This window comes from Leptodactylus fuscus, chromosome 9 (genome assembly GCF_031893055.1).
Source record: "Leptodactylus fuscus isolate aLepFus1 chromosome 9, aLepFus1.hap2, whole genome shotgun sequence".
NCBI classification, from domain to species: Eukaryota; Metazoa; Chordata; class Amphibia; order Anura; family Leptodactylidae; genus Leptodactylus; species Leptodactylus fuscus.
Genome location: NC_134273.1, coordinates 84,732,288 through 84,751,692, shown reverse-complemented (window position 1 = coordinate 84,751,692; position 19,405 = coordinate 84,732,288). Strand labels below are relative to the sequence as shown.

The 19,405-nt window shown below is 46.0% G+C and overlaps 1 protein-coding gene across 1 annotated transcript in view; it reads left to right on the top strand.

Moving 5' to 3' along the window:
• The window catches only part of EEFSEC (eukaryotic elongation factor, selenocysteine-tRNA specific), an 82,993-nt gene that overhangs the window by 45,383 nt on the left and 18,205 nt on the right, over positions 1-19,405 (top strand). Inside the window, exon 6 of the mRNA XM_075286624.1 lies at positions 3,729-3,885. Coding sequence (XP_075142725.1) covers positions 3,729-3,885 — 157 coding nt within the window. The remainder of the gene's footprint in view (positions 1-3,728; positions 3,886-19,405) is intronic.

The following is a 19,405-nucleotide window of genomic DNA, read 5'->3' as shown; positions in this document are numbered from 1 at the left end:
TGTATGGCCATTCCCTTAGGTTTATTGTATGGACATGAATCCTCTGCAGTGGTCCAGGGTCTCCCCGCTGGGGCTGCACAGTAGTAGTTGTCATAGTGGTGATGCCGATATCACTGCCTGTCTTGTTCCTATTGTTCCCTATGGTGATGTGACCGTCTCTGGTTTGGGCTACGTGTGGTCATATTGGCGGGGCGTCACACACTGTGCCACAATTCTCCTTTATTTGGGTTTCTCACCTTAGCGTTGGGCACTTTCTGCAAGAACAAACAGTAACTGATACCTGAAGACGCCGCGGAGACACGGAATACAACAGAGGAAGAGGAGGCAGCGCAGGCCCAGAGGCGAGGAGAGCGGCCGCAACGTCTTATAATGGAACCCCCACCGGGTGATCGGGGGCCACATGTAGCTGGTGCAGCGAGCCACAATGGAGTTACAATAAGCCACTGTCCATAGCGGCACCCGGCATTGGGCCAGTTAAAGGGTTACTATAGGTTATGATGTATATAGCGAGAATTAACACCATATACATCAGTATATACTGTGCCGGAGCGCTGACTGCTGGTCATATATACGTGCCCCTGGCCATATGGGTTGGAATGAAGAGCCAGACATTGGAGACTCCATCACAGAGACTGCCAAAAACTGGTGGACAATATAAAGTCCTTCATGGCGAACACTCAGTGGACCCCATTATACTGCATGAGATCGTGCAAGCTCAGTGTAGCGGTCGCCCTCTCCGTCCTTGGGGTACCCCAATAGAGCACTATGACAGGTCTGCGGCTAGCGTTGGCCCTCTCCATCCTTGGGGCATCCCCAATAGACCAGTATGACAGCTCTGAGGCTAACGTTGGCCCTCTCCGTCCTTGGGGTACCCCAATAGACCAGTATGACAGCTCTGGGGCTAACGTTGGCCCTCTCCGTCCTTGGGGTATCCCAATAGAGCAGTATGACAGCTCTGGGCTAGCGGTGGCCCTCTCCGTCCTTGGGGTATCCCCAATAGACCAGTATGACAGCTCTGAGGCTAACGTTGGCCCTCTCCGTCCTTGGGGTATCCCCAATAGACCAGTATGACAGCTCTGGGCTAGCGGTGGCCCTCTCCATCCTTGGGGTATCCCCAATAGACCAGTATGACAGCTCTGAGGCTAACGTTGGCCCTCTCCGTCCTTGGGGTATCCCCAATAGACCAGTATGACAGCTCTGAGGCTAACGTTGGCCCTCTCCATCCTTGGGGTATCCCCAATAGACCAGTATGACAGCTCTGGGCTAGCGGTGGCCCTCTCCATCCTTGGGGCATCCCCAATAGACCAGTATGACAGCTCTGAGGCTAACGTTGGCCCTCTCCGTCCTTGGGGTATCCCCAATAGACCAGTATGACAGCTCTGAGGCTAACGTTGGCCCTCTCCGTCCTTGGGGTATCCCCAATAGACCAGTATGACAGCTCTGGGCTAGCGGTGGCCCTCTCCATCCTTGGGGTATCCCCAATAGACCAGTATGACAGCTCTGGGCTAGCGGTGGCCCTCTCCATCCTTGGGGTATCCCCAATAGACCAGTATGACAGCTCTGGGCTAGCGGTGGCCCTCTCCGTCCTTGGGGTATCCCCAATAGACCAGTATGACAGCTCTGGGCTAGCGGTGGCCCTCTCCATCCTTGGGGTATCCCCAATAGACCAGTATGACAGGTCTGCGGCTAACGTTGGCCCTCTCCGTCCTTGGGGTATCCCCAATAGACCAGTATGACAGCTCTGAGGCTAACGTTGGCCCTCTCCGTCCTTGGGGTATCCCCAATAGACCAGTATGACAGCTCTGAGGCTAGCGGTGGCCCTCTCCATCCTTGGGGTATCCCCAATAGACCAGTATGACAGGTCTGGGCTAGCGTTGGCCCTCTCCCCATGGACTACAGGTTGCACTAGAGAGGCAGCAGGTGTCACCGACCACGTCACCGCCCTGGATGCTACGCCAATGTCCCCCGGTGTAGCAGAGCCGAGTTTACCATTGCACTCTTTGGCATCTCTCTACAGGTAACGTCGTAGATTTACTTGCAGTCCCATGTAAATCCACTCCTACCGCGTTATGCAAGCGTATACATTCGGCTCTGCTACCTCCGCGACGCCGGACAGCTCGTGTTTGTTTTCCCCATGGGATAATTGCTGCCATATTTCACATCCGGGTTCTAGATGAATGGGTCGGTATACAGTGCGTCTTGTAAAATCGTAGGAGGCGGGATGATGCGGCGTGCGTGGTGTGCCCGCTGTTACCTGCGCTTACTCTCGCAGACGCCAGTATAAATAGTTCCCGGCTTTGATGTCTGCCCGGCTTTGTTTGGTTCTGGCTGAGCGGTGCAGGCATGCTAAGTGCTGTCTTGACAGCGCGAGTCAAGTCGGGGAAGTCGCCGCGTTGTGCTCACGTCGCTCATAAAGACTCGCTGGCTGGAAATAAAAGCGGGGCGATGTTGACCTAACATATTTATGAGCTCTCAGGACATTTGTATATACATCGCTCTGCTCGCTGTTGCACAATCGTTTGTTAATATCCTTAAACTTTCAACCTTTGTCTTGGCACCGCGTGCACGTCTGACCGGTTCGCTGGCGGCCGCACCGCGGCGATGAGGTGCCTGGTGTGCACAGCGCTGGGCCAGCAAGAGAGACAGGGGTTGTATACAGAGGAGGTCGGGGAGCCCCTGTATGCAGTCTGATCATAGGGGTGGGGACAGTGACCTGACACCGTACATTATAGGGGCGGTGACAACAGGAGGGAAATGGGAGACTGTAGAAAGGTCTCTAAGCAGCACAGAGTATTTCAGGATAGGAATGGGCCTACTCTTCAGTCTATTAATAGTGTAATGTGTGAGAGGACGCTGCAATATACTTACCAGGACCTATAAATTCTATAGGGACTCATGGTACGGTCCAGTCATAGGCCTTTAAGGGCGACCTAATACAGTTGTACGGTGAGTGGTAAAAGGGGATCTTTCATTCCTTCCACCAACTCGATCTTTTTTCATCCTTTACTAGCCGTCCCTCCACTGATTCCGGTGCAGTTGGAATTTTTTCTCTAGCCCCCGCCATTACTGAGTAATCGGCGCTGTTAGTTTCAGCACCTATAACGTTAACCAGACTCGCTACTGTGGGGTGGGCGGTCCTAAGACTATCGGATCCACCCAAGTACCGCCCACCTGACAGTAGAGAGTCTAATAGCTGCTGAAACTAAAAGTGACAATTGCTCAGGAACAGAGGGGGCTATAGGAAAAATTCCAACTGTGCCGAAATCAGCGGAGGAGCGGCTAGTAATGGGTGGAAAAAGTTGGAGTAGTCGGAGGTGGTGAAAGGTCCTCACGTGGGGTTATGGTATTACAGCTCATCCCTATTCACATTACAAGAAAAATCCTGTATTTGCACTCTGACCACTAAGCCTAATAGGCCCATAGTATTACAATAGAGGATAACACCTCTATAGATAACACCACTGCCCCATCATTATTACACTGATGACAATAGATGAGGTCACGGCGTAAAAGCGTTTTTGGATTGCGTGTAAAAACAATGCTATACCTAGGGGGCGCTATGTGATATGGGCGTGAGCTGTGATGAGCTATTTAGAGTAGGGGGTCTGTATACAGCTCATGTACAGGCGCCCTCTGCTGTTTGTGTCTATGATGTTCTCCTATATAGATAAGTGGCTGCACTTTGGCTCCGGGCGCCGCTGATCTCCTGCCGCTTCTCTGTCCTGCAGGTCAATGACGACTACAGTGTGATCGGACGGTCGCTGTTCAAGAAGGAGACGAATATCCAGCTCTTCGTGGGACTGAAGGTGAAGCTGTCGACGGGAGAGGAAGGAGCCATCGAAGGAAGCTTCGGGCAGAGCGGAAAGTTCAAAGTCCGAATCCCAAGTAAGTCCTTGTCTGAATACTGAGGGGCTCCGCTCTCTGTCCTCTCATGGCTGGTGGGGGTCCCAGAGGTCGGACCACCTCTAATCTGTGACACGTTCTCTATCCTGTGAAACCCAAACCTGTGCTGAGGATCAAGCACCCCGGACCTCCGCCCCTGGTATGATTGTACTTTTACAATTCCCTTAAAGGGGTTCTCCGTTGAAATTCTTTTCATGGGTCCAGGGATCTTGGCGATGTCGCAGCTCATCTGATCGGAGGCAGAGTTCGGCTCCCCACAGTTCAGCCTTCGATCACATGACCCGAGAATCGTCCCATCACCAGGACCCTCGAGTCCATCAATAGCATAATTCCGGTAAGTGAATAAATACGCCCCTTTAAGTGTATGGAGAGAGCTGCACACAGGCACGAGCACCCCTTTAAAAATACCCTCTGTGGGTGCTGACCTCTCCACTAACACATCTTAAAGGGATTGTCTACACCTCATCAGGGGACCCTTCATGTAACCTTTTAATACCAACAATGGTGCACAAGCCTGAGAGAGCTGCCGGGTGTAGCCTGCGGCCCCGAGTCCTTAGTCAGACTATCCTGATTTTCTTAGTATAGGGAGATCCGGCGCTGTTCACACAAGGTTGGGGGAGGGGGGTATGATACGGCACATTCCTGCACAGGTCAGCGCTGCGGTTAATGCTTTGCATCCTGTTTGTGGCTTTGTCATTTGCAGCCATTGATCCCTGTGCCGCAGATTACTTCCATATAGGACTGATGCTGATATACCATAGAAGGCGTCGTCTGCGCCCGCTGCTCGCTCTGCGCTCTCCCCCCAACATTAGGGCTTAAACGTTTCCTCCTTGCTTCCTCTCCGCTCCGTGACCTTCATGAGGATTGCGACACAGCGCAGCGTCGCCCTACGGCCCAGGCCCCGATCCCATAGCGATTCCCTATACTCATGGCCCTCATGGATCTCATTGTACGGTCACAGCTGAGGGTTTGTTACAATCAGCTCAGATAAGTCTTCATTCACACGGACACTTGGCCCAGAACCCGTCAGAGATCCTGGAATATGTCCTGCAAAAGCAAGGGGCGCCCGATAGACCCCGATATCGCCAGCGAGGCCCTCGGGATCTGATCTGGTCTCAGACTCTTTTTCCTTTCTCCTGATCTTGCAATAAAGCAGCAGATCAGAGACGAGAACGCAGATGTGAACACGCCCCGAGCAGCGGGGCGCCCTCTACTGTCTGCCACAATGTATCAGTCTGGAGTCCGGGCTGTTCTGGGGACAGTTGTAGCAGAATCTTAGAGATGTGAACAGGACAAGGTCAGGGCTCGGTTTTTGGATGTGACTATTCATTGACAGCAAGCAGAGATTGTGCAAAAGTGAAGAAATACCAGAAGACGCCTCTAAGACATTAAATATCTGAGGCGGATGCGTACGTGGCATCTCCAGACAGGCCTATATTACTACACTCTTGTATACCCCATAATAGGACCATTCTGCAGCATCTCCATCCACAACTCTTTGTTGGTTGTTCCTCTGTTATTCCTCCTGAACAGTTATACATAGATTGACCACTAGGTGTTACCTTTCCCCTTGTCAGAGAGACCTGTCCTTACATGGTCTGACTGTCAGCACGGATCTGTCCAGTTTTCAATTGATTCATACATTTCCAGGAGGAATAACAGAGGATTTGCACAATGCAGAGTTGTAAGAGAAGTTGGTCCAGAACAGGTGTGTCCTAGTGACTACTTACTGAGACAGACGAGTCAGCTTTATGAGGGAATGAGCAGCTACAGGCGGACATCGATCTATTATGTGGCCTCCTGTTTGTACAGATATACGTGTCGTACAGTGCGCCCCCTTTAGGTAAGATTTGTAGCCACCCCTGAGATAGCAACTTTTTTTTTTTTTTGGTGGGTAGGTTGAGGTGCTGTGAACTTTTTCCATTTGGCAGATGAGATAAGCTAGACATGCACACTTGGCCAGGCCCAGTAAACCCCGGCATGTAATGGAAAGGGGACTGCACAATGGGGCATGGAGGATAGGGAAATATGACTTTTTTTGGTTTGTTTTACACCCACCCTGGCTACCCCTGAGTTTTCTTTAATTCATAGAAAACCCCTTTAAATACATTTACAATGAGCTCCCCCTAGTGGTGACAGCAGGAAACTAGAATGTTGTCGTGTGACTCATGAAGGGGATTCGGAGCCTCATAGCAGAAACTGAGAGCATCAACCCTGATATGTTATGAGATGAATTGAATACAGATATATATATATATATATATATATATATATATATATATATATATATATGTGTGTGTGTATCTATATACATATACGCCCATGATGTATATATAACCTGCAGTATCACAATGCCCAGAGCGTGCCTTCCGGATACAGTGTTGTCACTGATCACATTGTGAGACGTTGCTGTATGAAGATGTGGCGGTCATACGCGGTTTAGGTGGGCCGCACATCGATGCCACATAATGATGTCAGCCGCTAATTCTACCTTTTGAAGTAATCCATTGCAGCCGAGTGACTTGATGAAATTACGGTGTCACACCGTCGGCCCGGTCTTTTGTGGAGATCCCATTTTTTATCTGGGCCCGGCTGATACTAGTCAGACTAATCATGCAACGCCGCGTACAATAGCCTTGTAAGGCGCTCTGTGTCCCGCTGAATGGAGGGGTTTTCTGCCGCTCTTATAATCCAGGTTTAAAAATAGTTTCCTCCGGTGAAGGAGCCGAATGATTAAATTGCAAATGTGCATGGAATAAAATTATGTCGCCATAATACGCATTGTAGCAGAATCATGGATTTGGCCGGGCGCTCACAAGTTCCTCATTGTGGAGCGTGGACGGATAAGTAAGATGGATATATTGCAGGAGAAGGATCAAACTCTTCTCAGGCACGATCCAGTTGTACAAATTGTCTTTGCGGCGGAGTTAAGATAGTATGACATGAGAGGAGATAAGTTCATTAGAGGCTTGTTGAACCAGCTCATGAACATCATCCTTCAGCGCACTACAAGCACAGTCTGGCGGCAGTCATTTAGCCATATTGATTGCCCGACCAAACAGATATTCCCCCTGCACCCGACTTAAGAGGGGAATTTCAAGTGAACTGTCAGCGGTCTCCTTGGTTATCAGCTTAATACGGACACATCATATTACCTTTAAGAAAATAGATTGGGTGACTGTTTGCATAAGTGCGGCGCTGAAATCCACTCCCTTGTCTTATTCCTGCGCCCTCCTGCGACCTTATGCCAGGCGTCTTCTGATTACCTTGTTAAAGACACAAAAAGTTTCTCTTTTCTTGTTACATTTCTTGTCTGTATGGACAGTAGTGATACAAAGTATAGAATGTGATCTCATGGAATGACGGAGGTGACCCATTATGTAAGTCATCTGCTCAACCCGCTATGTTACGACCGGGGACACGTCGCAGGTTAGTCCCAAACCGCGGGACAATCCAGAATGGATGGGATTGAAAGAAATCTCATCTATACGCGGCAGAGACAAATCCGCAACGTTTTTAACACTTCCCTGGTTTTCTTGGCCATGTCTTCTCGTCTCCTGCCGCTTTGTGTCTACTGCTCACGACCAGACTCTGCCTGCCCCAACCGCTGCACCGTCTGACCACAACCCTGATACCCTGACTCTGTGACCATTGCTCTCTGAAGCTAGTGACCTGGATTTCATGTCTGTATCCCCGGTGAGACGTACTCCATCCTTTAGACTCTGCTCCCTACAAATACCCATCGGGCCCCAGTCACAGATAAGATATTGGGGACTGGTAACAATAACAATTTTCCAACAGTATAAAATCCTATAGCCAAACACAAGCTCCGTGCATGGGCGATAATTATTAGCAATGGTCCCAACTCCCAAACCAAAGGCTGCCATGATGGGAGTAGTGGTCTTGCAACAAACAGCTACAAGTTGTTGACCATTGGTCTACATTAAAGGGCACTCGGTAAGTTAGTGAAGGATATGCACAAGTTCACAATCCCCTTTAATCATCTGCAATAATTCCCCAAGGATCGTCCCCATGCAATGTGTTCACAGATCAGACAGGGTAATGGTGCGGGCTCGTAAGCTGTCACATTTATTTCACTTTACAACAACACTTAATATCTCATCCGTCTCGCTGACAAATGCTCCTATTACAGCCCTGAACCTGGAGAGAACTATTAGAGGAGGGCGCCCCTGGGAATCGCCACTTGTGGAGCAGCTGGGGTTAGGACCTTGGCTGCACGGCAGCTCCTGCCAGGTGGAATCCCCCCCCTAGTCATGCCAAGACCCCTAACACACATTGGAACGGTTTAGTCTTCCTGCACCTGCGATCTTCAGACTCCGATCGCCCCCGTCCTCCGCGCTCGCCCTCATTTCCTGTCCAGCTTTGCTGTTGACTCAGACAATCGTTTGATTCTGGACTTTGTGTTAATGGCAGCAATTGAGATAATTTTAGGAAATGGCTCCTCTGAATCTCTCGGCGGAGATCGCTCTGACTGTTTCCCAGGTCCTACAGAGCAGACAGTAACGCTAAGGGAAAACAATTCGCTGAAGGTCGTGACGTGCGGAGGATCAGATCACTGTGACAGATGGAGTACTGCGCTCCTGCGGTGTGCAGAGATATCAGGATGCAATATGGCACTAAGATACCCTATAACATCAGGACAATTGTAGGTCCAAAATTCAGAGCTGCAGGTCATACAAGTGCTCTGAGGGCGGAGCTTCATCCTGAAGTGCTCTCTGCAGTGAACTGTTGTGCAAGCCCCTCCCCTCTGACAAATGTAATATCCAACCTAGAGCTTTCACTTAGAAAAGAGGGGCAAGTACTGCAAAGCATCTCGGTGTTGAGAGCACTTCTGGGTGCAGGACCACCCTTAGGGCACTTGCAGAACCTGTAGCCCTGGATTAAGAAAGTTTTTTTTTTTTATACAGTCAGTCAACTTCCCAAAATGGCAATCAAAGGGCTGTAAAGTCCCCGATCATGTATGAGAGCCTATAGAACAATCATCACATGGTGCACTCGGATCCCTGCACGGGTATGGTGGGCCGCTGGTCCGAGGCTCAGGTCTATGGTTAACATTATATATTTAAAAAGCAAAGAGAAACGTCTAAGCAGTTTCAATGTGATTGCTGTGTGTGATGTATCCGCAGCCCAGGGAGAATATTCCACTTATTACGTGCAGCGCTCGGCCTGGTCACATATTTCTTAGGTTTCTTAGCTTAGTGTCTTAGCAGATCCTGCAATGTGACACCAGGAAGGGTCTCCCTTTATTAGATTAATTCTATAAGAATCTCCAGTCCTGTCATTCATATGGAGGAGACGATGCAGAGGACGTGGAGCGGCCGGGAGGGGATCATTTACTATTGTCAGACTCCAGATTTCTTCTCTCTCTCTTGATATTACTCACATATAGAATATCTGGTTAGATCCCACGTGATATTGGTGCAATAAATGTGTTACTATTTCTAACATGGCATCTGTGGGACACTTCTTCCATTGGTCACGGTCTCCTTGGTCCCTACTTCTTTGCCTGATGTCCTCTTTCCTCCGATTCCTTGCCGGTCTCCTGATACAAGGTTACATGTCTTGGCTCTTTTTGTGTTTCTGCTGTTACCTTTCCCTGACCTCGGCCTTGTTCCTGACTACACTCTTGTCCTTTTCCTGGCTGGTACCTCTGGTTCTTGGTCTTCTGATCCTTTGTTTTCTCAGCACATTGCTACTAATCCATGAATGTTTTGAGGACCGTGCCCTGGGGATCTTTTTGCAGCAATGTCCACCTTTCTTTTTGGGGGTGGTGATCAACATCACGGGTAATGAAAGTGAACGCCATCATGTTTTTGCAATTGTCCCTATTGCTTTGCACACTGTGATCTTCAGACATGTTGCAGGTAGTCACATATTCTGCAGCGCTTTAGCATAAGTCAATATTCTAATGGTGCATTGAAGATCATATATAATATGGGAATCCATGTCTTCCAACTGCAGGTTCAGATATAGACCCTATAGCGGTGTAATGTGGCGCACACACGGGCACTACCCATGGCCGACGCTCCAGGGCCCATTGACACTAATGGTTTCCTTTACTTCCCCCTGTAGACTTTCTACCTTTATGTTACTGACTGTCAGTATCTCTTTGGTTTGGCGCGGACAATGGCACTACTGTACAATATCCAGGGTGATAACAGCTCCCCTGGCTTTCCGCATGGTCGGCCCATTGTATCAGGGTCTTACAGGGGAGTATCAGTGTGCAGGGCAAAGCGGGAGACATGACAGGTTACAATAACTCCTAAACAGCAGCGTTCTCATGGTGAGCAGCCCGCAGATAAGTGTCTCCTTTGGCCGCCTGGATAACATGACCTGTATATTGATACTTCAGTCTGGAGAGTCCCTCTAATTGAAGCTGTCTGAGTCCCCCCCTAAAGCGGCCGCTCTTACCAGTCACTGAGACTTTCTCCTATGTATAAGACAAGGCCCATCAGAACTTTCTCTGACCCCTGGCCGCTTGTAAATATGCAGGGGAGAGGTCTCAGTCAAAGCCATCCCGGATAGCGGGGTCTTGCTTTAATAAGTGTGGGATTGATGTCTTTCACAGTTCAGGGGTTAGGTAAACACGGGGGCTTTGGTTCAAGGCTCTCCATGTTCAGCTGTTTATTTATATGGATCTAAAAAGTTAGCAGAACCTTTCTGACATCTCTGGGGAGGCTCCTTGACCAGGCTGTAACCTTCCTCTTCTGTCCAGAAGACCCGTCCTATGGTGCCATAGTCCCATAAGGAAGCCAGGGACCCACCCCCCCCCCCTCCAAAATCCATTCACATCTAGATTCAATATTATTCCAGCTGAGCTGGTCATTGTAAGCCGGAGGCTTAACCAGCCCTGATCACAATCCTTAAGACCAACAACCATGTAGAGACGAGATCCACAAATTACCTAAATAGAAATACAACATGCGGCTAATAGTAATATCCATATAGTATCCGTATACTGCCCGCTACATCACCTATACAGAAATACAATGCGTGTGTAATAATATCCATATAGTATCCGTATACTGCCCGCTACACTATCTATACAGAAATACAATGTGTGAGTAATAATATCCATATAGTATCCGTATACTGCCCGCTACATGACCTATACAGAAATACAACGTGCGGCTAATAGTAATATCCATATAGTATCCGTACACTGCCCGCTACATCACCTATACAGAAATACAATGCGTGTGTAATAATATCCATATAGTATCCGTATACTGCCCGCTACATGACCTATACAGAAATACAACGTGCGGCTAATAGTAATATCCATATAGTATCCGTATACTGCCCGCTACATGACCTATACATAAATACAATGTGTGTGTAATAATAATATCCATATAGTATCCGTATACTGCCCACTACATCACCTATACAGAAATACAACGTGTGTAATAATATCCATATAGTATCCGTATACTGCCCGATACATTACCTATACAGAAATACAACGTGAGGCTAATAGTAATATCCATATAGTATCCGTATACTGCCCACTACATCACCTATACATAAATACAATGTGTGTGTAATAATAATATCCATATAGTATCCGTATACTGCCCACTACATCACCTATACAGAAATACAACGTGTGTAATAATATCCATATAGTATCCGTATACTGCCCGCTACATTACCTATACAGAAATACAACGTGCGGCTAATAGTAATATCCATATAGTATCCGTATACTGCCCGCTACATTACCTATACAGAAATACAACGTGCGGCTAATAGTAATATCCATATAGTATCCGTATACTGCCCGCTACATGACCTATACAGAAATACAACGTGAGGCTAATAGTAATATCCATATAGTATCCGTATACTGCCCGCTACATGACCTATACATAAATACAATGTGTGTGTAATAATAATATCCATATAGTATCCGTATACTGCCCGCTATATTACCTATACAGAAATACAACGTGTGTGTAATAATATCCATATAGTATCCGTATACTGCCCGCTACATTACCTATACAGAAATACAACGTGCGGCTAATAGTAATATCCATATAGTATCCGTATACTGCCCGCTACATGACCTATACATAAATACAATGTGTGTGTAATAATATCCATATAGTATCCGTATACTGCCCACTACATTACCTATACAGAAATACAACGTGTGTGTAATAATATCCATATAGTATCCGTATACTGCCCGCTACATTACCTATACAGAAATACAACGTGCGGCTAATAGTAATATCCATATAGTATCCGTATACTGCCCGCTACATCACCTATACATAAATACAATGTGTGTGTAATAATAATATCCATATAGTATCCGTATACTGCCCACTACATCACCTATACAGAAATACAACGTGTGTAATAATATCCATATAGTATCCGTATACTGCCCGATACATCACCTATACAGAAATACGTGTGTGTAATAATAATATCCATATAGTATCCGTATACTGCCCGATACATCACCTATACAGAAATACAATGTGCGGCTAATAGTAATATCCATATAGTATCCGTATACTGCCCGCTACATCACCTATACAGAAATACGTGTGTGTAATAATAATATCCATATAGTATCCGTATACTGCCCGATACATCACCTATACAGAAATACAATGTGCGGCTAATAGTAATATCCATATAGTATCCGTATACTGCCCGCTACATTACCTATACAGAAATACGTGTGTGTAATAATAATATCCATATAGTGTCCGTATACTGCCCGCTATATTACCTATACAGCGGCTAACATGCGGCTAATAGTAATATCCATATAGTATCCGTATACTGCCCGCTACATTACCTATACAGAAATACAATGTGTGGGTAATAGTAATATCCATATAGTATCCGTATACTGCCCGATACATCACCTATACAGAAATACGTGTGTGTAATAATAATATCCATATAGTATCCGTATACTGCCCGCTATATTACCTATACAGGAATACAACGTGTGTAGTAATAATATCCATATAGTATCCGTATACTGCAAATATAAATACAACACCAGCAAATTCTATTTGCCCCCAGTCCAAAAAGTGCCCCTTGTGTTGTCAGCAGGACGGGGGAGATCTTAGGGAATGGTCTGAGATACCCCGATGTTACCGGCAGGAAGTTACTATGAGATCTCCATAGACTTCCATCCTTAAAGGGGTTGTCTGGTAATGCTGTGCTTGGGCTCCCCCCCCCCCCCTGCAATCCTATAGAAATGAATGTAGCAGTAGCGCGTCCCGCTCTGTGTGTATATACAGTCCATATACAGTGCGTATATATATAATATCTTCACACCTAGTTCTAGAGTGTTTAATGGAGAAACATCTGACAGAAATAAAAGAAGTAAAAGTGAAAGATAAAAAAAAAACCTAAAAGTCCCCCCTCCGACCTTTCAAAGCCGCTTCGTACTTAATAGAAACTTATATTTGTAAGCTAATGCAATCACTTATCCGTAAAGATAACGCTGCCTATTCCCTTTTCTCTCCTTGTTCCCACTATCGCGTGAATACTGATAAAATGGAAACAAAAGGAGCAGGTTGTTCTCAGTAGAGCGAACATATTATATTTCCTAAATATTTCCTATCTTGAGGTGGGGGGGGGGAGGTTTTCTCGAGGTGTTTGCGGTTTCCTATGAATGCTGTATCTGACTGTATCATCTGGTGAAACAAAACGGAATATTAAACCGCACTTCTGAAAAGAGCCGGGAAAAAATGGGAGAAAACCAAGTTCTCGGGGTAATTGCTGATAGCAATAAAGTTTCCTTTCTCTTCCGCTCCGTGTTGTATTTATTCATCTACAAAGTGGATGGAAAGTTTTTATTTTTAATAAATTAAAACAATTTCACGCGGAGAAACTTTTATTTTATGGCGGAATGAAGAAGAAAAAAATCGGAAATCTTTCTTTTGTTAGCGGAGGCGGCGGCGAGCGAGCGAGACTTCAGTCCAGAGCAATTTAACGTTATCACTTCAAGGGGGTTTCCAGTTCTTTGTAAATAGACGTAATTATTGTATTCGGAGAAGTTCTGCAACTTTGTGATAGACTTTGTGATCCGGCGCCATTTGTAAGATCTTCTTGCTGTATAGCCTACAGGTCAGCTGAGGGTTTGTCACAATTGTATCCAGAATTTTCTAATGCTACGTCACAATGTATCCAGATTTGTATGGTCAGTGTTTGGGGGTCTCCCTCCGGTGACCTGGATTAGGCCCGTTCCCCTCTCGGTATCGGGCCGGTTCCCCTGCGGTCTGCTGACATCCTATATTGCTATATCCTATATACTGCACTCTCCCGATAACTTGATGTAATAATGAGGGCGGGAAGAATAAAAAGCTGATTTACACTTTCTCTGAGGACGCGGCTATTCTTGGAGGTTTTTCTTGGAACTTAAACTGAAACCCAGTTTTCGGATGAATGGTGAACTCGCGTAGCCTGCGTCCTGCCCGACGGCCCCATGGATCATGTTCACATGCTGTGTATGAGGAAGCCTTGCAGATTTATGGGATCTGATCCAGGGCACATACAGAAGGTCTGAGGCAAATATCCCGACCCTCAGAGCCATTGCAGAATCACCGCACAGTACGTGGCCCCAAGTGGGGCAGTTCTGAGAAATATCTGCCCCCAGCATGGGTGCAGCAAGCAGAAGTCTGTACTGCCCTTATAGTGTACGTTCACTTATAAAACCACTTTATATAACTGAATAGTGCTGTCATCTATCATAGGGCGTGGCTGTTATTTAGGTCACGCCCCCTTTACAGTATGACAAACCAATGAGATTTCATCCTGGTTAATTTTTGATTATTCTTTGATTGCCCAGCCCTATATCTTATTGAAGAAATGTGTGTCCTCTGCCACTTATTAGCTGCACATACAGAAGTCTATGAAGAGGGGAGGAGCCTGGAATTTAATTGATTTAGTGTCTCAGTCTGTGCAGTGGTAGAGTCACATCTTAAAGATACAGCGGTGTCAGTAGAGTTCTCTCGCTCACAGTGTAGTTGTTTGTATGTCTTTTCCAGCAGGCTCCTCCCCTTTCCATAGACTCCTATGTAAAGACCAACTCCGCCCAATTAGTGGAGAGTGAAACGTATTTCTTTAACAAGATCTATTACAAAGTTTCTTATATTTGCCTGTGGTATACATTTATGAAAAGTGGTTTAATAATTGGAGGTTCACTTTAATGGCCATAGACTTCAGTGGAGAGATATACATTATATGTACCATCTCCCCATTCATTTCAGTTAGTACAGAACTCAATTGTCTGCTTTGTATTGAGGGACAGGGGCTGCTTGTAGGTGAGGGTCTCCAATCTGGACTCTATCCATAAATTGTGTTTGGCCCTCCATCAACAGTAGAATACTGAATTTCGGAGTACGTTGTAGCCGTGCGTTGCCCCCTCTGTCGATCATTTTGCATGTGTCAATCAAACCTTATGGCAGTGACTGCCTCGCGTTTCTTGCCGGTCACTCTATTAACCCCCGGTCTCTGTTGTGCATTACACTTTCCCCTGCCGGAGGCGCTCGCTCATGTGCAGTTTATTTTCCTTCAGTACAGTAAACTAACCTTTCCCCAATGTTTATTCTGAGCCCCTTCTAGCGTCGCGCACCCAAACATCCCATCTATGTATTCTGCATGTATAGTACATTTCTAATACATTGTCCTGACTGTATTTAGCCCCCGTCAGATCCACGTCTAATATTAGGAGGCTCCAGTAGGAGAGTTTCTGCAGACCTGCCTGTTTACTTTTGCAAGGGCAGCGAAAGGACATCCCGGCTCTATTATGCTTGCCGAGAGCAAACAAGCAGATCTCCGACTTCCACGTTTCCATCCGTTTTACAGTGGTTTTTGTTTGCATATATTTGCTTTTTCTGGCCACCATAATAAGCTTTAGGACGCGATGTGGGAACGTCACTCCTAATATGGTAGCTAGTGGGAAAAACTGTCCAAGTCCCAGACGTTAATTATCCAGCATTTGACATTTGACCTCCCTTTATCTCCAGCCGGTCTTAAGTGACAGCTCGTCTTAAGTGTCATGCCCACGTCCGACTATAGAGGCTTTGGTTGAACTGGTCATTGCCACTTTCTGCTGGGAATGAAGGGTTTGCAGCCGGGTTCATGCCCTAGGCTTCGAGGCGGAAGTGAACAGAAGGGGATGTTTGGCTGGAGGCCAAGGGAAGGACTGCTCAGCAGACAAATGGACTCTGTACAGAGGGACCGGAGCTGGATGGCTTTCTATGAAGTTTTCAATAGCCAACCATCACCTTACTGATACTACGAGACTCTCTGTGCTTTATGTGCCCTAAATGAGGGGTAAAAAATAGGAATATTATATAGACAGCGCATTGTCATAATATTGGTCACAAGTTTATATCTGGCTATGATATTGCTTGTTGTGGCTTCTTCAGTACTTGATCAGCAATGGCCCCAGATATCGTACTTTACTGATCCAGTATTGATGGCCTAACAAAAGAATAGGACAATATACTAGTCCCAAAAAAACCCTTTAAATGTGTGTTCCCACTATCGGCACCGATCAGTCTGCTCATTGAGCTCCCTGAAGAGAATGGAGGTCCCGGGTTCCCTGTGGAATAGAGTGGTGGTCTACATTTGTGGCCATGTTCATGAACTTTTATGGAATTAAGAACCAAATACAGCCCTCCATCAGTCCCATATTAGTGAATAGAGCAATGATCATGAATGTGTGCCCATTCACCCAAGGGACCACAGACCATTTTCATATTTGGGGGTCCCAACAGTTGGAACCTCAGCAATCACTATCCATTATCCTGTGTATGGGGTCAAATGTTGTTAGTGGGAAAACCCCTTGAATTAAATCAAGTTGCATTTCCAACATTGCAGATGGTCATGTTGGCGACCGATGGCATCTATTCCAGAAAGAAGACTTGGGTGTATTAAATTATTTCTCCAATGTCTGCCATTAGACCTGCCCCTTAGATCATTGGCTGATCCACTTTATATTGACTTTTTGTGTTACGATGATGTTGTGTGTTGTTTTTCCACTCCACCTACCTGCATGTGTCTGGACATTGCCCCGCTTGTCTATGAGCCTGACTCCCATGACCAGTAGCATCTGCACTTATCTCCACACATCACGACTTCCACCATGGCAGTAGGACGAGTTCCTGTAATGTGCCAGCTCGACGTCTTGTTCCCACAAGATTTCATGCAGTCTATGTGGGTGCAAAATATGCTCTTTGTGATCAGTAAGCTTGGCTTTTCATCTGCACAGAAGCTGTATTTTCACCCCGGCCAAGCCATCTCTCAGTAGACGTACGTTGTGTGCTCTCTTTGTAGTCGCCTGTCCCCCGGGGCACAAGGATCTCTTCACATTCACAATTGCAAATGTATAAGCTGCCTGTTAAGGAACGTTTCCCTTTTCTCCAGCATTGTGTCTGACTCTGTCCACGCAATCTCTCCACTCCGTGATATTTTTAGCTGCAAGAGTTGAGTCCTCAAGTTGTCAACAAGCCATTGTGTTTCCATGTATAATGGGCTCTTGCAGGGATTTTTTTTCCTTTTTTTGCAATGCAAAGTGTATGTAACGGCTGTGATTTATACCGAGCACATTTCACTGTAGTTTTTTTTTTTTTTTTTATATCCTGTATCTCCCATCCTTCCTCAGCACCTGGGGTGTATATAATATGGAAGCACTCCAGTATATAGTTTATATAAGAATGGTTCTGTAGGTTGTATAGTATGGAGTCTAAGATGGTCATACATATTAGGATCATTTCAGCCAAACCCCCAATTTCATCACAACCGGTTGACCATCTCATGTGTTCGGGCCTGTAAATGTGTCCTGATACCAGAGCAGGATTAGGTTAATGGATTCCAACATGTCTGATCCCTTAGTTTTCCAGGAGATAAACCCCCTCTGTCATCTGGAAGCTTCTTCCTTCCCTTCTACTTGCATGCTCGGCTAAGCTCACTGTATATGTAAATAGTGGTGGTGCCGTCATCTCCTCCTGCTTCATCCGTATACACGCACACTCAGCCAGAAGTGCATGTCTTCTGAATGGACAGAGGGGAATGCTGTCTGCCATCTATCAGATGTCTACGACCAATCTTATACCTCCTGTAGCTTTGTCTAGCAGTACAAGGTTTATGTCACCACCCGTATAGCATTTAGATGAGCTATCTTGGGGATTCCTTCAGGTTCTATAATATTACAATGTTGGGTAGCATCATTAGCTTTCCAGAAGCCCAAAATCCAATGCAAATCCCAATCATTTTGGAATGGACGCGTTCCTCTTGAATACACAACTGGTTGCATCTCATTTTTGGGCTTCTATTAATGCCATCTTCATCTCTCTCCATATAAGCTCAGAAACCTTTAGGCCCCGCAGGTCAAGAAGCGCTTGTAAACTTTTGAACTCAACCCCATCCCAAATTGAGTACATGTGTACAGACCACCGCAGCTCATGGCCGCTCTTGTAGTGCGGTAGACTCACAAGTGTTGGAATTTGTAATCAAGGGACAAGGTTTTTGCAGGGAAACTTTCCTGGTTATGTGATAATATATTCCATATGATGCATGTTTAAATTCCATATATACACAGAGTCCGGGCTCCAGTCCTGAGCCGTTCGTGGGGCTCTTATCTATAACGTTAGAGATAGGCGGCCTACTCTGTAAGATAGCGCTCAAAAGGGTTCTTGTATAGATATAGAATAATTGAAATGATGGGCTTTATTCTAAAAGCCAGAACAGGATCTGCGCCTTACGACTAGAAAAATGACTCACAGCCGATGGCATGTCTCCCCAGCAAATACACTAACAGGGGCTTAGATAGCGGCAACATAGGAGGGTGTGTTGTACAGGCGGTAATTTTGTAAACCTGTTCTCTCCTTTTAAGGGTGATGGCCAACAGAAGCAAATTTGTTTAGATTCTTTATATTCTTATAGTTCTTTATATTTTATTTTTGCAAAAAATTGCATCGGAGTTGTAATTATAATTCAGGGAAACAAAAAAGTTTCTTGTCTATTGGTTGATACTTAACCAAATCCTGTCCACACACTGCAAAAAAAAAACCACAAAAAAATCAGTGCAAAGTGGCTTGTGTTGCCAGTTTTCTAAAGTCCACATTAAGAACCCACCATTTTCGGTTCTTTTTTTTGTAACAGTTGGGTCCACTTTGGATCTTGTCCCGGTCTGTGGCCTATTAGTAATATACAAACTCTGCTAATGTTCTGTTCATCTCTGTCAGGGGATTCCATCTCTTTTCACGGGAAGAATTGCACAGTGTGCCATGTAGGAGTCCTGAAGGTCCCCATTATTAGTCAGTGGGGTCTGTCAGGTGCCATTGGTGTCCATCATTTGATGGACTTGCTAATTTGTTTTTTATTCTGTTTTTCTTCTCCTATGACTGAATAGAAAAACTGAAAAAAATGTTGGAAATGTGTGGTTAGCACACTTCCACATGGAGTCTTTATGTTGTCCCTGTGGGTTTCTGCC